Here is a 24,208-nt window from a genome sequence, read left to right as displayed (position 1 = left end):
GACCCGCGTGTCGCCACTGTGTGATCGCAGACCGAGCGCCACCACAAGGCAGGTCTCGAGATACGGACTAGCACTCGCCCCAGTTGTACGGACGACTTTGCTAGCGACTACATGGACGAAGCATTGCTCATTAGCCGAGCCAATAGTTAGAATAGCCTTCAGCTAAGTCAATGGCTACGACCTAGCAAGGCGCCATTAGTAACATTGCATGTATCTAAAGAGTCTCACTTGTATCGCCACAATCTCCAGATGTACCAAAAGGATGGATTAAAGTTAAGTATTCCAGAAGCTACGTACTTTTCTTTATAGCATTCATTACGTATCCTGTTTCAGACCTCACGCCATCCTGCTTTAACTGAGCGCGTGCCTTTCGGCTTCCTCTCATTGTGTCTAGGCTGTCTTGTCTAGACACAACACAACCCATGACTAGCTTAGAGACAGAAGTGATGACACTTTCTGCAGGATGCTACAAATCCGTCGGGCAATAGACCGCGCTGCTCGAACTATCAACACAACTGGCACTGCTAAGAGCATCCTACAACTTCCACATCGCTGGCAACGGGTTATACAAAATGCTGGTGACTACTTTGAAGGTCATGAAAACTTTGAAACACGTATCTATTTTGTACGAGCTGTAAATAAATAGTTGCCACTATTAAAGTTCGAACCCTCGTATATGACATAAAGAGGATCGCTTAAAGGAAATATGGATTACATCAACTAAACTCTATGCTCGTTAGCACGTATGTAACGAGAAATATCGAACATATTACCATCTACAAGAGATATTACCATCTACAACAGAGTAGCTGAAAGTTAGAGCAGAGACCTGGGAACTGAAGAAAAGCCAACGTAAAAGATTACGTGAGCAAGAAATGAACGTCTGCATGCGAAGCAGTGTATTTCGATTGTGGATTGTGTGTGAAGCAACGCCGTAGGAAAGTATATATGAGAGTAGAGGCGATAGTAATAGAGAAGATCGAAAGGAAACGTCCATTCTGGTGCGGGCGCCTCAGAGGATGAATCAAAGTAGATGGTCGAAAATACTATGTGTCTTCGTCGACGACGTCGTCGTCGTCCCACTACCCCCGGAGAAAAGGAAGCCGTAGGCGTGGACGTCCACATATAAACTGGGATAAAGATGTTTGTGATACGGAGTCCGCAAAAGGAGCGCGGGAAGGAGACTCGTAAGATAATAGCAACTGGAAGTCGGGGAACTGGAAGCGGCTACGGCCGTAGAACATTCGCACGATGAAGATGATAAAGAGGAAGAGGAGGAACGAATCACTGGCAGACTGCACTGTCGCAGGCTTTGATAGCTTATATGGTGGAGCATTTATTGCCATAGAGAGAGCTTCTATGTTCCAGTCTCAGACCGCCAGATAATTTTTATAAGCTTTGAAAAATAATTTCAAGCCACATTGTGTCGCAGAATGGAGAAGTGTCATTTTAAATCGAAAACAGTCTACTATCTCTAACTCAGTAACCACGAGACGTTAAATCTGAAGACACAAACATAAAACCATAATTGCGTGATTGTCACTCCCCAAAATGTCATGCATTCAGTAGGTTCGTGATAACACTGGACGACGTTGATACACGCTTCCATTGTTCGCATGTCAAGTTGCTTTTGCGTTTCATTTGCCGTTGTCACTTCAGATTACAAGTCCACTCTACTTGTGCAGTTAATTGTGCCTAGTTTTTCGACTTACCTCTGCCGCTAATCGTGTTCTATCTTCTTTCCCGTAGGCTATCTCGCAACTGCTGGATAATCAGAAACAGAGGAAAGAGGTTATATATACACACATATGTAAACAGATTACTCATTATTTAAATTATAATTATTGTGCCATATTTAGGTTGCCTTTCTACTTAAGTACCAACGAGAAAGAAATTTAAAGTCCTAACAAAGCGCAAGAAACAACATGATTCCTTTAAGAAGTAAGGCGGTGTAGCTGTTCCGACACAAGAGACATAATCAGGAGACTTAGGGTTCTGATCCGTGTTCGACCGTAGTGATGTAGATTTTACGTTTCTAATGACCTGAGCTACAATGGAACTTGAGGCCAACCTTCCTCACTCTTTGCATTATTACGGACTTCCATATCCCAAATTTTACTTGCTTTTTGCCTAATTAGTTTCCTTTAAAAGTGAGGGTCGCCTTTCGTTGTTCCAATCAACATTCTAAAAGTATATGGTTACTACATGGTGTTTCAGGACTCAAATACTCTGTGAGGTATGACTGTTCACATGCATGTCATTTTCTTGTCGGGAAAAGTACAATTTTATCCTGTCGTGTATGCGCTGTGTGCACAATTGAGGGTATAGAGCACTTACGAAATCGCTGGAAAAATTACTTCTTGCTGTGCGCTGCCGTCTCTGATTGCAACATGACCGAGCTCCAGCACGAGCATAGTTTGCTGTCAAGTTTGTGAAATACTGAAGCTGTCGAATCGGACCTACTGCTTGGTTAGAGCGCTCGTCTTGTTAAACGCCCCCTTGATTATTTTTTCGCGGGTTATGGGTGGGAGAAATCTGAAGAGTATAATGCACGATTTTCTAATTGCCAGAAGAGCTGATCTGTCCCCTAACCCGTGAGACATATAACGAAATGAAATACACTGAAGGAAAAGGAATGTTTTACACCATTAACGTCTTGACCAAACGATACCAAACTTCATCCTTATGTGAGCTTATTTTCAATGCGTAAAAAACCATTCCCGCAGATAGAGGATGATGTGAATATGTTATGGATATTGGCTGTGTCTAACATTACTGGAACTTTTCAGATAGAGACCCTAACGTAGCTTGTCCACAAGGCGAGCATGTGCATCTTGTCTCAATCTTTCGAACTCTGAGAAGAGCAGAATCAGTGGCATGAGAAACATTGGAGTAGCATATAGACAGAGCGCACTGACAGTTCTTGGCTTTAGTGCTATGACTGCAGGACGAGTAGTGACACGATGAACTCAAGACAACAATGTAGAAAGAAGAATAGGCACGGGGCCTTCCAGAAAGACGGCACCACGAGAAAATCGTGGGACTGTTTCAGTGACTCTGATGAATAGACGGATGACAACCACTAAAAGCCGTTAATAGGTTACAGGCAGAGTGTGACCAGAACTGTTGGGAACAGATTACGGGAAGCTGGGATGAGATCTTCGGTTGCTATGCGTTATTTACCACCGACACCTCACCATAAACAACACTGACTTGCGTGGTGTAGAGCCAGATTCAACTAGGGCATCGAGTGATATTCTGTGGTGTTCAGTGGTGAGACTCGCTTCTGTTTGTGGTGGTCAGAGCGAATCTCGAGTTCCATACCTTTCCGTCTCCTGGATTCACGGTCTAGGGGCCAGTTGTGCAATGAAGGCTGAATGCTCGCCAGTGTGTGGCAAGAGTGGTAAACCATATTGTCATCACCCTCATGACCAGGGTACCAAACGGCATATTCCAGCAGGATAATACAGTCTCCCACTCTGCAGTTCACACCACAAACAGTTTAAGGAATGCATGGATCGTTGGTTTTGCCTACCCACTCTCGCACAGAGCTTATATGGTATGCAATGGGGAGACCTATAGATTCGTACCAGCCTTCAGCAAGAAATCTTATGAACTGACACAGCATGTGTTTCAGGCATGGTAGAAATCTTTCAAAATGCTTCCTCAGAAAATTATTTTGAACAAATGGCTCGGGAGCCCATTCGAAGTGTAAATGGTTGCGAAAACTCACTTGACCTCTTTATAACAAATAACCCTGAGCAAATAGGGGGCATCATGACGAATACAGGAAATAGTGACTACAACGTTGTTGTAGTGACACTAAATACTGTAACTTCAAAAGTTACCAAAAATAAACGTAAAATACATCTGTTGAAAAAAGCAGATAAAAAATCGCTTGACGCCTTCCTAAGAAACAGTCTCCACTCGTTCCAGTGTGACTATGTAATCGTAGACCAGATGTTGTTTAAATTCGAATAAATAGTATCGGCGGCAACTGAGAGATATATACCAAACAAACTTATAACAGATGGAAGTGATCCACCATCGAACACACAACAGGTCAGAAAATTGTTGCAAAAGCAACAAAAAAAGCGTGTCAAATTGTAAAGAAAGTGAAACCCACAAGGTGGACGAAGTTTTACAGAAGCTCGATATTTAGCGCGAAATTCAATGCGAGATGCTTTTAACACTTTCCGCAACGAAATTCTCACTCGAAATCTGGCAGAAAATCCAAAGATATTTTGGTCGTATGTAGAATACACCGGCGGAAAGACACAAACACTACCTTCATAGCGCGGTAACAACGGTGATGTCACGGACGATAGTACCACTAAAGCAGAGTTACTAAACGCAGATTTCCGAAATTCCTTCGCAAAAGAAGACGAAGCAGTTATTCAAGAATTTGAATCTAGAACATCTGCCACCATGAGTAACTTAGAAGCAGATATCGTCGGTGTAGCGAAGCAGCTTAAATCGCATGATAAAGAAAAGGCGTCCGGTCCACATTGTATATCAGCGCCCGTACAAATTCCCAATTTTTTCACAGTCCAATTTTTTTCACAGTCCATTCCAGCCACAGTCACGAATGATGATGATGATTAAATGATGACGACAACACAAACATACAGTCCCCGGGCAGAGAAAGTCCCCAACAAGGTCGGGAATCGAACCCGGGACCCCGTGATCCAGAGGCAGCAGCGCTAGCCACTAGACCACGAGCTGCGGACATGTTGTATATCAGTCAGGTCCCTTTCGGAGCGTGCTGATACAAAAGGTTCTTGCTTAGCAATCAGACACAACCGCTCGCTCGTCGATAGATCTGCGTCCAAAGACTGGAAAATTGCACAAGTCACACCAGGACTCAAGAAAGGAAATAAGAGTAATCTGTTGAATTACTGACCCATATCGCTAACGTCGATTTACAGTAGTATTTTGGAACATATCCTGTGTTCCAGCATTATGACCTACCTCAAACAAAACGATATATTGACAAATACCCGACATGGATTCAAAAAATACCGTTCTTGTGGGATACAACTAGCTCTTTAGTCTCTTGAAGTAATCAGTGCCATCGGCGGGTGATGTCAAATTGATTCCACATTTTGCGATTTCCAGAAGGCTTCTGACATCATGCTTCACAAGCGACTTCTAATCAAATTGCGTGCCTATGGAGTATCGTCTGAGATGTGAGACTAGATTCGTGATTTCCTGTCAGAAAGGTCACAGTACGTATTAAACACCGAAAGATCATCGAGTAAAACAGAAATGATATACGTTGTTCCACGAGGAAGTGTTACAGGCCCTCTGCTGTTCCTGAGTTTCATAAACGATTTAGAAGGCAATCTGAGCAGCCCTCTTAGATTGTTTGCAGATGATGTTATTATTTCTCGCCTTATAAAGTCATCATGGTCCGCCACGGTAGCTGCGCGGTTAGCGCGGCGGATTACTTGTTGAAGGGGTCCTGGTTCGATTCCAGGTCGGGCTGAAAATTTTCTCCGCTCGGGGACTGGGTGTTATGTTGTCCTTACGTCCGTATCTTCATATTTGACTTTCCATTGTTGAGATGGCTGTTTGTGAACAATAAAAATTACAAAAATGTACTCAGATGACCATAACAAAGTGCAATACGATTTAGACAAGATATCTGCATCGTGGTAAAAGTGACAATTGACTCTAAGTAATGTAAAGTGTGAGGTTATTCACATGAATACTAAAAGGAATCTGTTAAATTTCGGTTACAGGACAAAAGATACTAATCTGAAGACTGTAAAAAAAAAAAGATTCAAATGGCTCTGAGCACTATGAGACATAACATCTGAGGTCATCAGTCACCTAGAACTTAGAACTACTTAAACCTAACTAACCTACGGACATCACACACATCCATGCCCGAGGCAGGATTCGAACGTGCGACCGTAGCGTTCGCGCGGTTCCGGACAGAAACGCATTGAACCACTCAATCACCGCGGCCGGCTTCTGAAGACTGTAAATTCAATTAAATACCTAGAGGTTACAGTTACGAACACTCGTAATTTAAATTGGAAAGATCGCATAAATGCAGTGTGTCAGAGATTCGAGTCCTCCCTCGGGCATTGGTGTGTGTGTCGTCCTTAGCGTAAGTTAGTTTAAGTTAGATTAAATAGTGTGTAAGCTTAGGATCCGATGACCTCAGCAGTTTGGTCCCATAAGTCCTTACCACAAATTTCCAATTTCCAATCACATAGATAATGTTGTGGGAAATCAAACCAAAGACTGCGATATATTGGCAGAACACTTAACAAAGCACAACAGGTCTACTAAAGAGACTGGTTCCATTATGCTTGTCCGCCCTCTTCTAGAATATTGTTGTGCGGCATGTAATCCGCATCAGATAGGATTGACGGAGGACATCGGAAAAGTTCAAAGAACGGCAGCTCATTTTGTATTATTGAGAAATAGGGGAGAGAGTGCCACGTATATGATACGTCAGTTAGGGTACCACTCATTAAAGCGAAGGAGATTTTCGTTGCGCCAGGATATTCCTATGTAATTTGAGTCATCAACTTTGTCCTCAGAGTGCGAAAATACACTCCTGGAAATGGAAAAAAGAACACATTGACACCGGTGTGTCAGACTCACCATACTTGCTCCGGACACTGCGAGAGGGCTGTACAAGCAATGATCACACGCACGGCACAGCGGACACACCAGGAACCGCGGTGTTGGCCGTCGAATGGCGCTAGCTGCGCAGCATTTGTGCACCGCCGCTGTCAGTGTCAGCCAGTTTGCCGTGGCATACGGAGCTCCATCGCAGTCTTTAACACTGGTAGCATACCGCGACAGCGTGGACGTGAACCGTATGTGCAGTTGACGGACTTTGAGCGAGGGCGTATAGTGGGCATGCGGGAGGCCGGGTGGACGTACCGCCGAATTGCTCAACACGTGGGGCGTGAGGTCTCCACAGTACATCGATGTTGTCGCCAGTGGTCGGCGGAAGGTGCACGTGCCCGTCGACCTGGGACCGGACCGCAGCGACGCACGGATGCACGCCAAGACCGTAGGATCCTACGCAGTGCCGTAGGGGACCGCACCGCCACTTCCCAGCAAATTAGGGACACTGTTGCTCCTGGGGTATCGGCGAGGACCATTCGCAACCGTCTCCATGAAGCTGAGCTACGGTCCCGCACACCGTTAGGCCGTCTTCCGCTCACGCCCCAACATCGTGCAGCCCGCCTCCAGTGGTGTCGCGACAGGCGTGAATGGAGGGACGAATGGAGACGTGTCGTCTTCAGCGATGAGAGTCGCTTCTGCCTTGGTGCCAATGATGGTCGTATGCGTGTTTGGCGCCGTGCAGGTGAGCGCCACAATCAGGACTGCATACGACCGAGGCACACAGGGCCAACACCCGGCATCATGGTGTGGGAAGCGATCTCCTACACTGGCCGTACACCACTGGTGATCGTCGAGGGGACACTGAATAGTGCACGGTACATCCAAACCGTCATCGAACCCATCGTTCTACCATTCCTAGACCGGCAAGGGAACTTGCTGTTCCAACAGGACAATGCACGTCCGCATGTATCCCGTGCCACCCAACGTGCTCTAGAAGGTGTAAGTCAACTACCCTGGCCAGCAAGATCTCCGGATCTGTCCCCCATTGAGCATGTTTGGGACTGGATGAAGCGTCGTCTCACGCGGTCTGCACGTCCAGCACGAACGCTGGTCCAACTGAGGCGCCAGGTGGAAATGGCATGGCAAGCCGTTCCACAGGACTACATCCAGCATCTCTACGATCGTCTCCATGGGAGAATAGCAGCCTGCATTGCTGCGAAAGGTGGATATACACTGTACTAGTGCCGACATTGTGCATGCTCTGTTGCCTGTGTCTATGTGCCTGTGGTTCTGTCAGTGTGATCATGTGATGTATCTGACCCCAGGAATGTGTCAATAAAGTTTCCCCTTCCTGGGACAATGAATTCACGGTGTTCTTATTTCAATTTCCAGGAGTGTATTTTGTTGGCGCCCACCTACAGATGAAAGAATGATCGTCACAATAAAGTAAGAGAAATCAGAACTCGCACGGAAAGATTTAGATGTTTGCCGGTCGTTGTGGCCGAGCAGTTCTAGGCGCTTCAGTCTGGAACCGCGTGACCGCTACTGTCGCAGGTTCGAATCCTGCCTCCGGCATGGATGTGTGTGATGTCCTTAGGTTCGTTAGGTTTAAGTAGTTCTACGTTCTAGGGGACTGATGACCTCAGATGTTAAGTCCCATAGTGCTCAGAGCCATTTGAACTATTTAAATGTTTGTTCGCGCCGTTCGAGAGTCTAACGGTAGAGAAATAGCTTGACGGTGGTTCAGTGAACCCTCGGATTGGCACTTAATTCTGGATTGCAGGGTAATCACGTAGGTGTAGATGTGGATGTTGAGAAATTTCTCAAGATGACATTAAGTGGCTGGTTGCTTCCGTGTCACAACGAATTCAATAGTGTAGTCGTGCTAGTTGGCATCAAACCTTATATTAATGTTGATAATGAACATCAGCTCCGAACACAATGGAAGTTCAATCACTCAAAAACCGTTACGTGGTGAGTATCTCCGCATTGTTCGATAAATATGGGACTGGTGCTTCGTTGTGAAAATCTTTCCATTTCCGTCAATGTAGAACCTTCCTACACTCGACAGAGTTGGACGCTCGTTGCTGCTAAGACATATAACAGTATTAATAAAACTTGAGGGGCCTACTTGAACACCTGTTATTTACTCGCACATGTCACTTATAAAAAGTAATTTCCGTGCAGTTGTCATTCGTTCTACGAAATCTATGGACAGCTCATACGCGTAAGGTATAACCGACGAGTTACGAAGTAAGAAATAAAAAGAACTTCTGAATATGCTCTACGATTCTTCAAAATTGGTCAATAGAGTTTCGAAGCATCTTGTATATGGAGAATAATTTTACAATAGCTCTCTAGTACATTATTTGTTGGTAGTATATACTTGCAACTCGATCGCATGTATTAACTATTTATCTAATCCACAATACTACTGTTTGTTTCTCATCATTAGCGTCTGTGTTCTATTTCGGTAGTGCTGTATGATACGTGTGCTTTTAATACAGTCTGACTACGAGATATTCATTCAAAGCACGTAGTTCCTTTAAGTATTAAACATAAATGCTGTTTCTCTCAGCCCACAGTCGAAACACTGACGTCAACAGAAAATGTACCTTTTTAGTGAAGTGGGGAGTGAAGGTAGGTTAGAGTTACACTTCTTCAGAAAATGGTTCAAATGGCTCTAAGCATTATGGGACTTAACATCTGAGGTCATCAGTCCCCTGGACTCAGAGCTACTTGAAACTAACTAACCTAAGGACATCACACACACCCATGCCCGAGGCAGGATTCGAACCTGCGACCGCAGCAGCAGCGCAGTTCCAGAACTGAAGCGCCTAGAACTACTCGGCCACAGCGGCCGGCAGTTACACTCCTCATTGACATCTAAGTCGTCAGAGACGGAGCAGCTGCTTATTCGAAGAAGCGTGTAGGAAAGAATCCAACATGCTGTCTAAAGGAACCATTCAAACAATCATTTAAAGCGATTTCGGGAAACCACGAAAATTCCAAATCGTGATGGCCGAACGTGAATTCGAACCCAGCTCTTTCAGGATACGAGTCCTGTGTTTCAAGCAGTACGCACCCTCGCTCGGTGGTAGAGGAGTATGAATTTAACTGGATTTCAGCGCTGTTCAAAATTCAGGCACTATGTAAAGAACGAAAATAAAGTGAAGAGATCATAAGATAAGAAACACACACTTTCTCTGTAGGGCTCTTGCATTCCTCTTGCCTTTTACCAGTCTTACAGTGATTGCCAAAAATAGATTAAACATTTCGCCGGCAAAGAAACTTTCAATTTTTTCTTGTTAGCTCCATACGATCTCTTTCTAGATATTTACATGATTTTCTCTGACACTAATATGGTGTTTGAATATCTGTCTAGAAACAATACAAATATTCTGATCTACCCTGAGGTGACATAAGTCATGAAATAGCGATATGCACATGTAGAGATGGTGGTAACATCACGTGCGCAAGGTACAAAAGCGCAGTGAATTAGCGGAGCTGCCGTATGTACTCAGGTGATTCATGTGAAAAGGTTTCCCTCTGAAACGATACATGACCTGTATTTTTAGATTCCGAGACTACTGGAATCTGTTTCGAATGCCAATGGCCGAACGCTGTGGCCGAGCGGTTCTAGGCGCTTCAGTCCGGATCCGCGCTGCTGCTACGGTCGCAGGTTCGAATTCTGCCTCGGGCATGGATGTGTGTGATGTCCTTAGGCTAGTTAGGTTTAAGCAGGTCTAAGTCTAGGGGACTGATTACCTCAGATGTTAAGTCCCATAGTGCTTACAGCCATCTCAATGCCAATGGTTTCCCTAAATCGTATTAGGCATGGTAATGTGCTTTGTCTCTGGTGTTCCTATACTTTTTTCCACATGCTGTACGTGTTTTGCTAAATTTATGTCTTACAGGTCACATTGTTACAAAACTGTACATAATCGAAAACAGATGTAGTTATGTATGTTTCATCGCCCAAAAACTCGTGGGATTAGGCTATTACCTAACAAGAAATAATCAAATATTTATTTTCTTTGGGCTATGTAAGCTTGAGAGGCACCCACATGCCTTGCTCATACTGTGGCATCAAGCAGTCAGGCCTGCAAGATGAGTGGTCTGCCAAGCGAGTGGATTCATTTTTTATTTATCAAGTAACATGAGCTCTAGTATTCACAATTAAGTTACAAATTATTCTCCTGTTTGAACGGAAACGGATAACGCACACCTGACTATTAAAAATTTACACAACTCTGATTGTTCACTACGCACTGGCAATACCACATTTTCGTTCTTATTCAACGGCTTTGATCAACACGTGGCCATCGCACTGAATATGAATGGCGCACACATTGTAAATTCTGGGTATCATGGTAACATACTATTCGAAGGAAAAGGCCACCAATCTTTTTCTTTTCACTATCTTATTTATTCCGATAAATTCTATAACCTAAACACACAAATTCTATACCCTACAACAATAACACATGAGAAATTCCGCCCAGTGGGCATGACTTTACATTGGTGATTCTCTATCTTATGGTCTCGTAATTATTTAACGCTACAGTGCACTTTCTGGATAGGATGGTGGATCTTTTGCTATATCTCACACTTCGACTCTCACACCCATCATTACGAAAATTTCCTCCAGAACGAGCGGTACAAAAAGGAACATGCATTACCCACTGCCTCTGAAACTATCGTGTTACTCTCCCATGTCAACCACACATACTTAAATTTCATGAAATACATCACACTGGCAACATACAATACAAAGAGTAGTCACAACGTTATAATCACATCACTTTCAGCTTTCCCACTTCAATTAGTATTTATCCCAGTTTCACACGACACTGCCCCACTTCGTAATGTTTCTTTCCTACCACGAACTCTGAAGGATATATGCACGTCTTCCTGTGCAATGCAAGCCGAGTGGCGTTGCTGGATAGACGGCTGACTCACCTTGCTTCTCTCTCAGAGTATTATAGTTTGAATCAAGCGTCACACGGAAACATAACACGCAAAGTAATATTAAGGACATATTCATCACACACGCGAGTCCTCAACTGATACCATGGACAAGTACTTCTCCTTATCCTTTGTCTCATACACAAATTGAGACTCACACAGTACTCACCACGTGGAAGTACTCGTCTCTAATTTCAAGTCCTGCACACGCCATTTCTTAAATATTTTCAACTTATAGTACACACGCCAGTAATTCAACTTAACTTATGCACTCGGAAGTATTTCAGCTTATTGCTACACGTGGTTTTATTGTGACCGTTGGTCACTTCCGAAGATTACTACGATCCCCTTAATATTACCTGCCTGACATTTAATTCTACCCACAAAAGTTCCTGAAATAGAGAAATTATTATTCCAAACTATTCTTAAGTATTTCACATGCATACCATGTCTCCACTCTTTTGTCTTTACGGAGCACACCTAAGACAGGTCTTACCAACACAAGATCCAGCGGCAGAGTGCTGAAACATGGCCGACCTCGCACCTCTGCCGAAGTGGGGGAGCACCATGCTACCCACTGGTCAGCCACATTTCAGGCGCTCAAAGCTCCGGTAAATTTCATCTCTTTGGTTCCACCAAAGGTGACCAAAAGATCCTCTCAAAGATGATCATATATTCACATTCAATATCTGCGGTTAGCGGACGACCATACATTCAATCATTTCACAGATCTCACCAAACTGGATGTAGGGATTTATTTTGTGGGAGTGCACATGTGATCAATTAAATAAATAAATTGTCATTCTTTCCCACACTGGTATCCGGCTTTGGTGTATTGAGTGAAATTGAGTTATTATTACAGAAAATATGTTGTTCTGACAAGAATAATGAAGTATGTTGTAGCTATTTTCAATGTCGGGCGGTACTGTACCCCTTCAAGCTTACATTGTCGTTTACTGAAAACAAGACCATGTACGCTGGTGACCAAAATGTTAGGACGAAAGTAACTCGTGCATAATGTGTCATTGCCAAGTAATATAGCTCGATGAATCCTGGACCATATATAGAGAAAATTTGCTACATCATAGTACCGAAGGAAAATGAAAGAAACACGCAACGAGACAAACTGAAATGACACTTTTATTCGATGATTACACTGAAGTCACCGCGAATCCTGATGGTCCCCAGGAGATAATAAACTAGGACATAGTTGTTAATAGGGTTTGGAATCACCGCGGACGGCAGTGCGTGCTCTGGAACGTGATCCCATGCTGACCACAACGTTGGTAAGGAGTTCTTGTGGTAGGACATTCCATTCTTCCACAGCGCGGATGACAACTGCTGGGTGGTCGTTGGTGCATGTGGACGTGCTGAAACATGTCTTCTCATATCATCCCGCACGTGCTCGATGGGATTTAAGGTGGGAAAACGGGAAGCCAGTTCATTTGCCCGAATATCCACTCGTTTCAGGAGGTCCTCCACTTGCGCTGTCTGATGCGGCCGCAAATTGTCATCCGTAAAAATGAAATCAGGGCCGAATGCAGTCCTGAAAAGACGTATATGTGGAAGGAGTACAGGGTCATAATGACGTTGCCCGGTAAGTTCACCGTGTTCAAAGATTTGGAGGTCAGAAAGCCCATGTAACATTTTCCGACCCACACTTTTGTATCCCGTCTGGAAGGCGGCGCGTGGGCCTGCTCCTGCAAACTGAAGGGTAAGCCGAATGTAGGAAGTGAGTAGGAGCAGGAAAAGGTGAAAATCTCTCGGTACTGCTCTTAGAAATGGTTTTACTATATCACAATAATAACTGAATACATAACTTTGTACGTAGGTGCGAAGCCTTAGACCCGTCGTAGTAGTAGTACATAGTCTCAACAGCAAGCCAACACTCTCTGAGGTTGAAGTGAAGTTTCTAGGCCGTCTGCTCTTGATCAAATAGTCTGAATCTGCAGCGGAGCTCTTAGATCTCAACAGCGCCCGCTAGAGGGCGCTGTCGTCGGTGTCGGTGTTGTAGCGACAACCCGTGAACTTCCTCCTACGCCGTGGCATCGTAGCTATCGATACCACACACACTATAACACCTGGGCCGCCAAGACGACCTTCACATGGCGAGTTGTGGAAGCACGTAATGCACCCAGGGAAACTGCTGAGCATTGTCACTTGGGCGTTCAAGGTGTTATGGTGTGGGGAGACATGGTGCTGCATGGGCGTAAAGACCTCACCTCCAAATCTTTGAACACGCTACACTCACTGTTCGATGTTATTGTGATACTGTACTCCTTCCCCATATGCATCTTTTCAGAAATTATTTCATTTTAATAAATGACGATACGCTACCGCATCGAATAACGCAGGTGACGAGCCCTTAGGAACGGGAGGATATTCGGCAAATATGCTCGTCTGCGATTTAAATCTCAGCGCACACGTGTGGGATCCGAAGGGCAGTTCGATTCGTGTTATCGCGCAATAGGGGTGAGAGTGTCACTGATATGATACGCGAATTGGGGTGGCAGTCACTGAAACAAAGGCGGTTTTCTTTGCGGCGAGATCTATTTACGAAATTTCAATCACCAGCTTTCTCATCCGAATGCGATAATATTTTGTTGACACCCACCTACGTAGAGAGAAATGATCATCAAAATAAAATAAACGGAAAGATTTAGGTGTTCCTTTTTCCCACGCGTCATTCGAGAGTGGAATGGTAGAGAAGTAGCATGAAAATGGTTCGATGAACCATCAGCCAGGCACTTAAGTGTGAATTGCAGAGTAACCATGTAGATGCAGATGTAGATGTAGAGACGTACTGCAGCACGTCCACAAGCACCATCAGCCATCCAGCAGTTGTCATCCGCGCTGGTGTAGGAATGGGACGCCTTACCACAATATCCTCTTACCAACCTTGATACCAGCACTAGAGCACTTCGCAGAGCGTGCATTGCCACTCGTGGTGATCACAGACCTTATTAAGGAAGATGCCCACATTTTCTAATGTGCGGGGAACCATCATGAACCGCAGTAACTTCGGTGTGGTTATTGTCTTTGAATAAATGTGTCAGTTCTGTTGGTCTCATTGCTTATTGCTTTCGGTTACCCTCTGTACTATTTTGCAACAGTTTTTTCTGTGTATAGTCCGAGTTTCATTGAGCTATGTTAGTGCACTGAAGACCACTCCGTTTAGCACCCTAAAACACCACTCATCATCATCATCATCATCGCGCTATGTTACCTGGCAGTGACGAATCATGCGAATGTTAGTTTCCTCTTTAAGTTTTGCACATCTGTGTAGAACTGTGGTTATAGATACAGTGAGTCTCGAGGTAATAATCTCTTTTAGCTGTAATAGGCTGCTGAAGTTTGATGCGTGAATTGCGAAGTAACTCGAAAGTACAGAGTACTTTTCATGGTGTATATTTCAGTAGGAATAATTATAGCTCTCTATCGGTTAAGTTATGTTAAACTGTATTTCTTACTGTTAATTACTATGTTTCTAATCACACAAGTTCTAGTGATGTAAAATGTGTTAAGTATATACAGGTATGGCCTGTTTAAGTTGTCTGGAGGGTAGAGCGAGCGTAAAGTTTAATCACATCTCCAAACAGTGTTCGTTCCCAGATCAGAAAACTACTAGAAAATCGTTGCAATAGAGCCACAATTACCTCGCTACTTTCATATCATGTCCATCACACTCCGCCCACCTTTTCACTCTTCTAAGCCATCGAATGATTTTTACCAAGTCTCCTCTCGAAACTGACCATAATAAAAGATGCTAACACCTGGAGGAGCTCCACAGCCATAGAAACTCTCCTCCATTTAAGCTGAATTTTCACTTTTGGAAACAAGTTAAAGCATTATAGTATGTGTAGTCGGATAACAGGTAGCATCCCGAAGAACTTTGAAGGCAATGTGGCCAAATAGCTATTACTATATGTTTTTCAATGCACTGCTGGATAGTCGTAGTGAAAGAATAAAACATACGATTACGATGTTGAACTATTGTTTTAAAGACCTTTGCGTCCTCAGAAGAGCCTTTCTCCGTATTTCTATTATGAAAGCGAGGAATAAAACTGTTTCCGAGAGCTTAAGATCTAAAATCGTAAAAAATCTTCACACAAACCTTGGCATGTTATATTCCTGCGTGTGTGCTCTATACAGCATTGTTGGTTAAAAACTGAAAATCCATAACTACAGCATAAAACAATTAGGAGACTCATTACGTCGCCCATTTTTTTTCTAACATAAAAACCAGCACTCATAAAACGCGAAACTGAGAGTCAACGTCAATTACAAAATTAAACGCCGACTTTTTCCCACAAAACTGACAGTTGTCGAACTTGCTATATAAGATTAATAAAACATAGCTGCCTATACATTTCTTCATGCCGGTAGTAACAGTTAGAACAACCAATATGAAGATTGTCAAATTTGGGAATTCCGGGTATTTCCATAGAACTATCAACGAAATTATGAAGTATTTTTCGTTTGAAACTAGCAGGCAGTTACACGTTTCAGAGAGCTTCGTATTCTGGTATTTTGGTTTCCATGTTAAGGAGAGTTATTCTATTAGAGGTAAGAATACTGGAAATCTCAATGTAAATAGCAGGTAAAGAGATTGCGTGCTGTGCTTGACGATTATTAAACTAGCTTCGTAATGCAGACAATCGGTTATTACAATACATGTAAACAATAAAGTGGTATTTATTCGAGTTGAGCTATTTCTCGCCGCATCTGGTTTTTAACTTATTTTGAAGTGTCTCCTTCTCCTCAAGTACATTGTTACTTTGTCCTGTGCTGATGACAACATTGATATATTTTTAATCAACTGTCCATGTCTCGGACATGAGACTATAATTACTCCACATTACAGTAACACACGATAATAGGAAATAAAATTGTCTGTTCTCTTATTGTTTCAGGAAGCTGTAAAATACATCCTGAGAAAAGAATATGAATCTAAGCTGTTAAACTTCATCGAAACTGACTTCACATTTGACAAGAAAGATGAAATTGAAACATCGGAAAATGAAATAGAGGTAATACCAAAACAAAATTTTTCGATCATTTTCAGATCTGATTACCTTTTAAGTTTAAGAAATACGTGTATCCACTGTTCTGAGTTATTGACTTATTCAAAATTACTACACTGACGCACAAAAATCACAACACAAAGAGTGAAGTGTGCGACATAAACGAAAGTTGGTAGGCATGTTTCTATATGTGATACATGTCTACTCAAATTTCGCGCCAGTCGCGTGAGTGGCGCTAGTAGCGTACTATGAGGATACAAATCAGGTTTGCTTTGAATAAACGCTATAACGGTCGTGAGCGTTAGTTACCCTTGAGATTGTACTTGGTGGTTTGATATTAGTCAAGAATCCCAAAAGGCAAAGACGCCATTATCAAGCCGCGTGGGATTAGCCGAGCGGTCTGAGGCGCTGCAGTCATGGACTGTGCGCCTGGTCCCGGCGGAGGTTCGAGTCCTCCCTCGGGCATGGGTGTGTGTGTTTGTCCTTAGGATAATTTAGGTTAAGTAGTGTGTAAGCTTAGGGACTGATGACCTTAGCAGTTAAGTCCCATAAAATTTCACACACATTTGAACATTTTTGAGCCATTATCAACACCTCACTGAGTTTGATCGAGGTCTGGTAATAGGGCTACTAGAAGCTACATATTCCATCTGCGATGTTGCAGAAAGACTTGGCAACAATGCAGCTATTGTACATGGTTACTGGCAGCGGTGGTCACGAGAATGTATGGTCCAAGAAGATTGGGCTCTGGACTGCCAAGTGGCACTACCGGCCATCGTGCTCGACGTATGACGCTGGCGCATCGTACTGCATGTGCAGCGGCAATCTGAGCAGCATTTGGCAGCATAGTGGCACAACGAGCTATTAAAAATATGTTATGTCAAGGTTAGCTCCGAGTCAACATCCTATAACGTGCATTCCACTGACCTCAAACCTAAGCAAAATGCGACTTCAGTGGTGTCAAGCGAGAGCTCATTGGAGGGCAGCGTGGAGGTCTGTTGTCTTTTATGATCATTGCACAATCGGAAGACTTGGAAACTGAAGGAACTGAACTGGAAGATTCTTGGAGATAGACGCAAACTATCCCGAGAAAGTCTGTTAACAAAGTTTTACGAACCGGCTTTAAATGGTGACTCTAGGAATATGCTACAATCCCCTACGTATCGCTCGCAAAGGGATCGTGAGAATAAAATTAAGTTAATTACTGAACGCACGAGGCATTCAAACAATTATTCTTCCCGCACTCCATACGTAAATGGAACGAGAAAAGACCCTAATAACTGGTACGATGGGATATACCCCCTGCCATGCACCTTGTGGTGGCTTGCAGAATATAGATGTAGATGTAATGAACTCGCTTTTGTCAACAGCCCTCACTGACAGAAAAAAATAAAAACAAATTACTTCCAGAATAAGGCAACATATAAATTGCAATATACTCTGTTTACGAAACAAGAACATTGGAATATTCATTTAACGGGCGATATGCAACTATGGGTTACGTTATTATACTGGCACTGCTCGTGTATGAATTACTTCAACACAGAGTGGATAGACGTAATGGGAAGGCAAAGAATATATTTCTAAGGATTTTTCAATTCAAATCTATGAGCATAGAAAAACTGCTTGTATTTTTGGGACTTTCATTGCATTTGGGTAGCGTGAACCTCGTCTGATTACAAGACTGCTAAGAAACAGATCCATTGTTTTCAAATACAAGAATAGCGATTGGCATGGATAAAGGAAACTGTAAGATCGTTCAAAATGGCTCTGAGCACTATGGGACTTAACATCTGTGGTCATCAGTCCCCTAGAACTTAGAACTACTTAAACCTAACTAACCTAAGGACATCACACACATCCATGCCCGAGGCAGGATTCGAACCTGCGACCGTAGCGGTCGCGCGGTTCCGGACTGAAGCGCCTAGAACCGCTCGTCCACCTCGACCGGCTGTAAGATCGTCCTAGGCTCTTTACATCTTTTCCAAATTCCAGCGGTGTGACACCCAAAACCAGATGATCGAGAACACAAGGTATGGCCCATTCTAAACTGTTCCAGTAGAAGGATGTGTGACGTGTGATAAGCACGTAGAGACTCATTTAGAGGAATCAGTGATGCTCTGGAAGGTGAATGTGATTTAGGAGACATATACGAATCAAAAAGCCTAACTATGGTATCAATATCCCATAGTGAACAATCTGAATGGTTCCTGAAGCTTCTCGATGTGAGAGGAAAAGGAAGAAAAGAAAATTGATTAAGCTTTAACTTCTTGTCGACGATAAGGTCTTTAGAGACAGAACAAAAGCTTTTATTAGAGAAGGATAGAGAATAAAATCGGACAAGCCCTTTCAAAGGTACCATCCCTACATTTGCATTAAGCAATCTTGGAAGACTTCGGAAAACCTAAATCTGAATGGCCGGACAGGGATTTGACTGCCACCTCGCTGAGTTGGGAGCGGGGTGGAGGGGGAGGGGGGGGGGGAGGATTACCATGCTAAAACGTCATTATGCATTTGATGCAGGAAAGTTACTTCCTGGCCGCCTTCATGACCGTACATTTTATAAAATTGTATGTATGTATGCTCCACATCTCCTCCTAAACCACTCGACCGATTTCAGCCAAACTTCGTACACATACCACTTATTGCCTGCAAAGAATCGCGGTGGGGAGGTAAGAATCACCCACCATTCAAACGCGTGGGAATGGAAGTGAGAAAGCAGTGTAGGCCCCAGCGCGCGAATACCCAGACTTTATTCATCCAGTATTTGAGAATGAAAGCACTTAGTGACTTGCAACCAATTTTACACATAATTTCAAACCTTTAAGAAATATTTTCTCGTCGTCAGTCCCACAAAATGATGAAAGGAAAAAAAGTCCCTTACTCCATTTTCGCTTTTCATTCAGTGAAACTGGCGCATGAGGCATGACGTTTTAATGTATTCCTTCTTTTCTACTACTAGTATTAGCAGCACATTTTGCAGATACTATTCATATATATCACTTCATGTACCTATAAAGTGATATAATTGTACGATGGACAGATCAGGAGATATGACGTCATAAACACAGCGATTCGTGAAAAACTGCCGCTTCAAGCATGATGTTTAAATTTATTACTTCTTTGCTGCTAACTCTGCTTGCAATACATTTCGCCTTCAGTATCTACATATGTCGTTGAATACCCTACAAAATAATGTCATTGCACGACACATACGTCAGGACGAGGCCCACGGTCTTTCTTGTAGGCTTGAGAAGTGTGAAAACGAAACTGCAGGGCGAAATTCGTTAGACATACAGGTGAACTGTCTGAAATATGTTAAATATATGTGAAATACATATGAAATGTACGTACATGGGCACATCCGCTGGTAGAAAGCTCCTCTTAAACACCTGGATCGGTTTCCACCAAACTTGGTACACATGCTATTTGCTATCTGGAAACAATTGCGATAGGGGCATGAACCGGTAACCTCTTATTAGGGTATGGGTGATAACGTGGAAAGGGAAGGGGGTAGAAGGAGATGGACAGACAGAGAGGGGAAGGAGGAGATGGGCAAATGAGGAGGAGGGGGAAGTGGACAGAAAAGGAAGAGGAGGAGAGAGACAGAGAGAAGGAGGAGGAAATGGACTGGGAAAGGGAAGGGGAGGAGATGGACAGTGGGAGGAGGAAGCTATGGACTAATAGAATAATGTAATAAATATACTATGTGATCAAAATTATCCGGACACCTGGCTGAAAATGACTTAAAAGTTCGTGGCGCCCTCCATCGGTAATTCTGGAATTCAATATGGTGTTGGCCCACCATTAGCCTTGATGACTGCTTCCACTCTCGCACGCATACGTTCAATCAGGTGCTAGAAGGTTTCTTGGGGAATGGCAGCCCATTGTTCACGGTGTGCTGCACTGAGGAGAGGTATCGATGTCGGTCGGTGAGGTCTGGAACGAAGTCGGGGTTCCAAAACATTCCATAGCTGTTCTATAGGATTCAGGTCAGGATTGTGTGTAGGGCAGTCCATTACAGGGATGTTATTGTCGTCCAACCACTCCGCCATAGGCCGTGCATTATCAACAGGTGCTTGATCGTGTTGAAAGGTGCAATCGCCATCCTCGAATTGCTCTTCAACAGTGGGAAGGAAGAAGGAGCTTAAAACATCAATGTAGACCTGTGCTGTGATAGTGCCACGCAAAACAATAAAGAGTGCAAGCCCCCTCCATGAAAATATCACACCATAGCACCACCGCCTCCGAATTTTACTGTTGGCACTACACACATTGGCAGATGACGTTCACCGGGCATTCCTGTGTGATGGTCTGGATAGATGTGTGCCTATTACATATTACGACCCTCTTCAACTGTCGGCGGTCTCTGTCAGTCAACAGACGAGGTCGGCCTGTACGCTTTTGTGTTGCACTTATCCCTTCACATTTCCACTTCACTGCCACATCGGAAACGGTGGACCTAGGGACGTTTAGGAGTGTGGAAATTTCGCGTACAGACGTATGACGCAAGTGACACCCAATCACCTGCCCACGTTCGGAATGCGTGAGTTCCGATCTCTCACTATGTCTAATGACTACTGAGGCCGCTGATATGGAGTACCTGGCAGTAGGTAATACGAAAACGTATGTTTTTGGGGGTGTCCGGATACTTTTGATCACATAATGTATGTACATGGGCAATCCCGGGTGCTCAGCTAGTTTACGTGAATAATGGTTACAGTAACTTCGATGCGAAAACAAAATACTATTGCTCACTACTTTGATACCGTGAGAATTTGTTACTGGGAGAATTGATGAGAGGCTCATTCAGAATTTATGTATCTGCCTTCGTGATAGTGATTCAGTGTTTCGTCGTTTGTGCTTCATCGTTCATGTGAGTCATTTCTGTCGTCTATGTTCGTATACGAGTGCTGAACGTTTTTTTAATTCACTGCACCTGTGAACGGCTACATGTTTTTTACTTTGTGTGTCTACTGTCTTTTATCCACCGTTTTCTTTTGTTTTTCTGTGTCTTCATGTGTACTACTTGTAATATCTGTGGCCGAAGAGCGGCGAAGTTTGCCGCTGCCGGCCTACCAGTATCAGGTATCAAAATAACAATAAAGAAAAAAAATGTATCTATATGCAGGAGTACCCAACAGACGAGATTAAGTCACCTCGAAAGGACTACCGATCGTAGGTATGTTAGTTTGGGACGGATAAGCAGGTCAGTATTAAACGTATTACGTGAACGAGAGACGATCTGCTAGCCTGAAGTTCTATTCTTCCATGTAATTCACAAGATAGTTTTGAAATGACATTACTCTGGCAGCAAACACTCGCACAGCAAAATGATGGTGTATGAAGGCAGAATAAAAACGGACCGCTTCCGGCAATGAAGATTCCAAGAGCTATGAAAAAGAGAGCTCATAAGCAAACAGACGTTGAGCAAAAGCGGAATTATCCGACAGAAAACAACAAAGAAAGGAAAACAAATAATGAGAAAAGATATGTAAAATCTCTACAGAACACTGTAAGCTTCCCGACTCTATGCCGGAGTGTAGAGATCGCCCAAATAAAATTGGATTCTGTTTTAACTGCTGTACATTTACGCACATGCAGCAAACATCTGGAAACTTTTCGCGATTAAAAACGTATTCCTCATATTCGTGCACAAAACTGTGTTCTTTCGTACGTATAATATCTGATTTTATTTCTTTCAGTAAATAACCGATGTTTGTTGAGCTGTTTTCGTAACCTGTATTTATACTTTGCCAGTGATGCGCATGTTTCTCTTGTTTGCGTTCCATATTGTTTGTATTAGCAATAAATGTGTTGAATCCGGGGAGTTTTCGAAACTGTTTTAAGTAACGCATATGATACTTATAGTCGGCAGACAGCATGCAGCCTTCATCAGATGATCCAGTTGTATTTTCTGCATCTGGCTTCATATCGTCTTTAGAAATTACACAGGGCATCTGAAAAAGATTTCGAATGTCTATATCTTCGACACGAATGAAGATACAAACTTGGGCTGAATTTTACCTTACGAATACTACTATAAACCTTTTACTTTCAAAAGGGCCATACGGTTAAAAAAGGTACATCTTTTAGATACGTACGCATAAAACCTTGGGGTACTTCTTCCAATTACGTTTAGGAGCAATACTTTTATTTTCTATTCACTAATATTCAATGTGCCCTCCTCAGAAATTATGACAAACATCGAGACGATGGTCAAACTCTTTCCATATTTTTGTGAGCATGTCTGGATTCAGTGCAACTGTTATGTAGCGTCGCATTTCATCCAAAGTTGTTGTAAGGGGAAACATATAGACTGAGTCTTCCACAAACCACGACAAAAAATTACATACTTTGAGTTCAGGTGACGTTGGAGGCCAATGGCGCAATTAAAGACCCCTACGCCTCTTCCGGAAGATCCGACATTGACGTAACTCACTGCTGAAAAACGACCTTACATGCAGGTGGTGCTCCGTTCGTTTGAAAAATGAAATTTTCGGCATGTCCTCCCAACCGAGGGAAAAGCTCTCCAGCATATCCATGAGTCCCATAACCGCTACGTAAATCTTTTCTCGGGAAATGGCGCAAAACACCTAAAACTTTGGAGAGTCTCTCTCGTGGCTGACCATGGTAGTGGCTGCTGTATTCCCCACACTCTTACGTTGAGGCGGTTCACTTTACCGGTTAATCCTTTAAGTGACAAAATGACCTAGCCAGCACAACAATGAAATACGTGTCAGTACGTGCTCTTTGCAAGTATTCAAAAAATGGTTCAAATGGCTCTGAGCACTATGGGACTTAACATCTGAGGTCATCAGTCCCCTAGAACTTAGAACTACTTAAACCTAACTAACCTAAGGACATCACAGACATCCATGCCCGAGGCAGGATTCGAACCTGCGACCATAGCGGTCGCGCGGTTCCGGACTGAAGCGCTTAGAACCGCTTGGCCACCGCGGCCGGCTTGCAAATATTGATCAATAAAACTGTACAATTTATAATGTATTTCTGAGTTCATCATGGGTAGTAAATATTCATACCAATGATTCAGGAGCGCAAAAGTATACATCGTAGTTTCTCTGATAGGTCTGAAAACACATGTAGGAAATTATCACAGTCAGCTTCTGTTAGCAGGCCGTCAGGAGGAAGACATATCCCAAAGGAAAGCGGTTCACAACAGACTTTAGGCCATGTATGTAAATCCACGTTTTCAGCCTCTTGAGTATCAGAGTCAGTTTCACGACGTACATAAACGCTTCTTCAAGCATAGGAAAAACCTGCCTGATGAATCTGTACTAGACCTTTCACGCGCAGGTTCACTTGACACTGAGTTACCCAGACTACCCTCAGTTGCTTTAGTAGTGTTTGTACAGGTAGAGATAGTAGCTACAACATCTGCATCAGAGTCTGCGTGATCTTCTGTAACCTCTTCCCAGCAGTTCACTATACGATCAGCCAGGACGTCATCTGCCATGGACCTAATGCCACCTTCACGACGCCAGCAAGACATACGGGCCCTGTGGCGTCCGTCACAGAACATGACACCTTTGGCACGGGTAACAGCGGCAACGCGTCGTGGCATGAAAATCCTTGGTAGGTCGTTGAATAGAATTGGCACC

The 24,208-nt window shown here is 43.4% G+C and overlaps 1 protein-coding gene across 1 annotated transcript in view; it reads left to right on the top strand.

Annotated features, from left to right (window-relative positions):
• Window positions 1-24,208, top strand: part of LOC126469814 (prolyl 3-hydroxylase 1-like) — a 457,757-nt gene that overhangs the window by 380,567 nt on the left and 52,982 nt on the right. Inside the window, exon 6 of the mRNA XM_050097093.1 lies at window positions 16,476-16,592. Coding sequence (XP_049953050.1) covers window positions 16,476-16,592 — 117 coding nt within the window. The remainder of the gene's footprint in view (window positions 1-16,475; window positions 16,593-24,208) is intronic.

The sequence above is a fragment of the Schistocerca serialis genome, chromosome 3 (genome assembly GCF_023864345.2).
Source record: "Schistocerca serialis cubense isolate TAMUIC-IGC-003099 chromosome 3, iqSchSeri2.2, whole genome shotgun sequence".
Classification (NCBI taxonomy): domain Eukaryota; kingdom Metazoa; phylum Arthropoda; class Insecta; order Orthoptera; family Acrididae; genus Schistocerca; species Schistocerca serialis.
The sequence above is the reverse complement of the archived record's forward strand: the minus strand, read 5'-3'. Positions and strand labels throughout refer to the sequence as shown.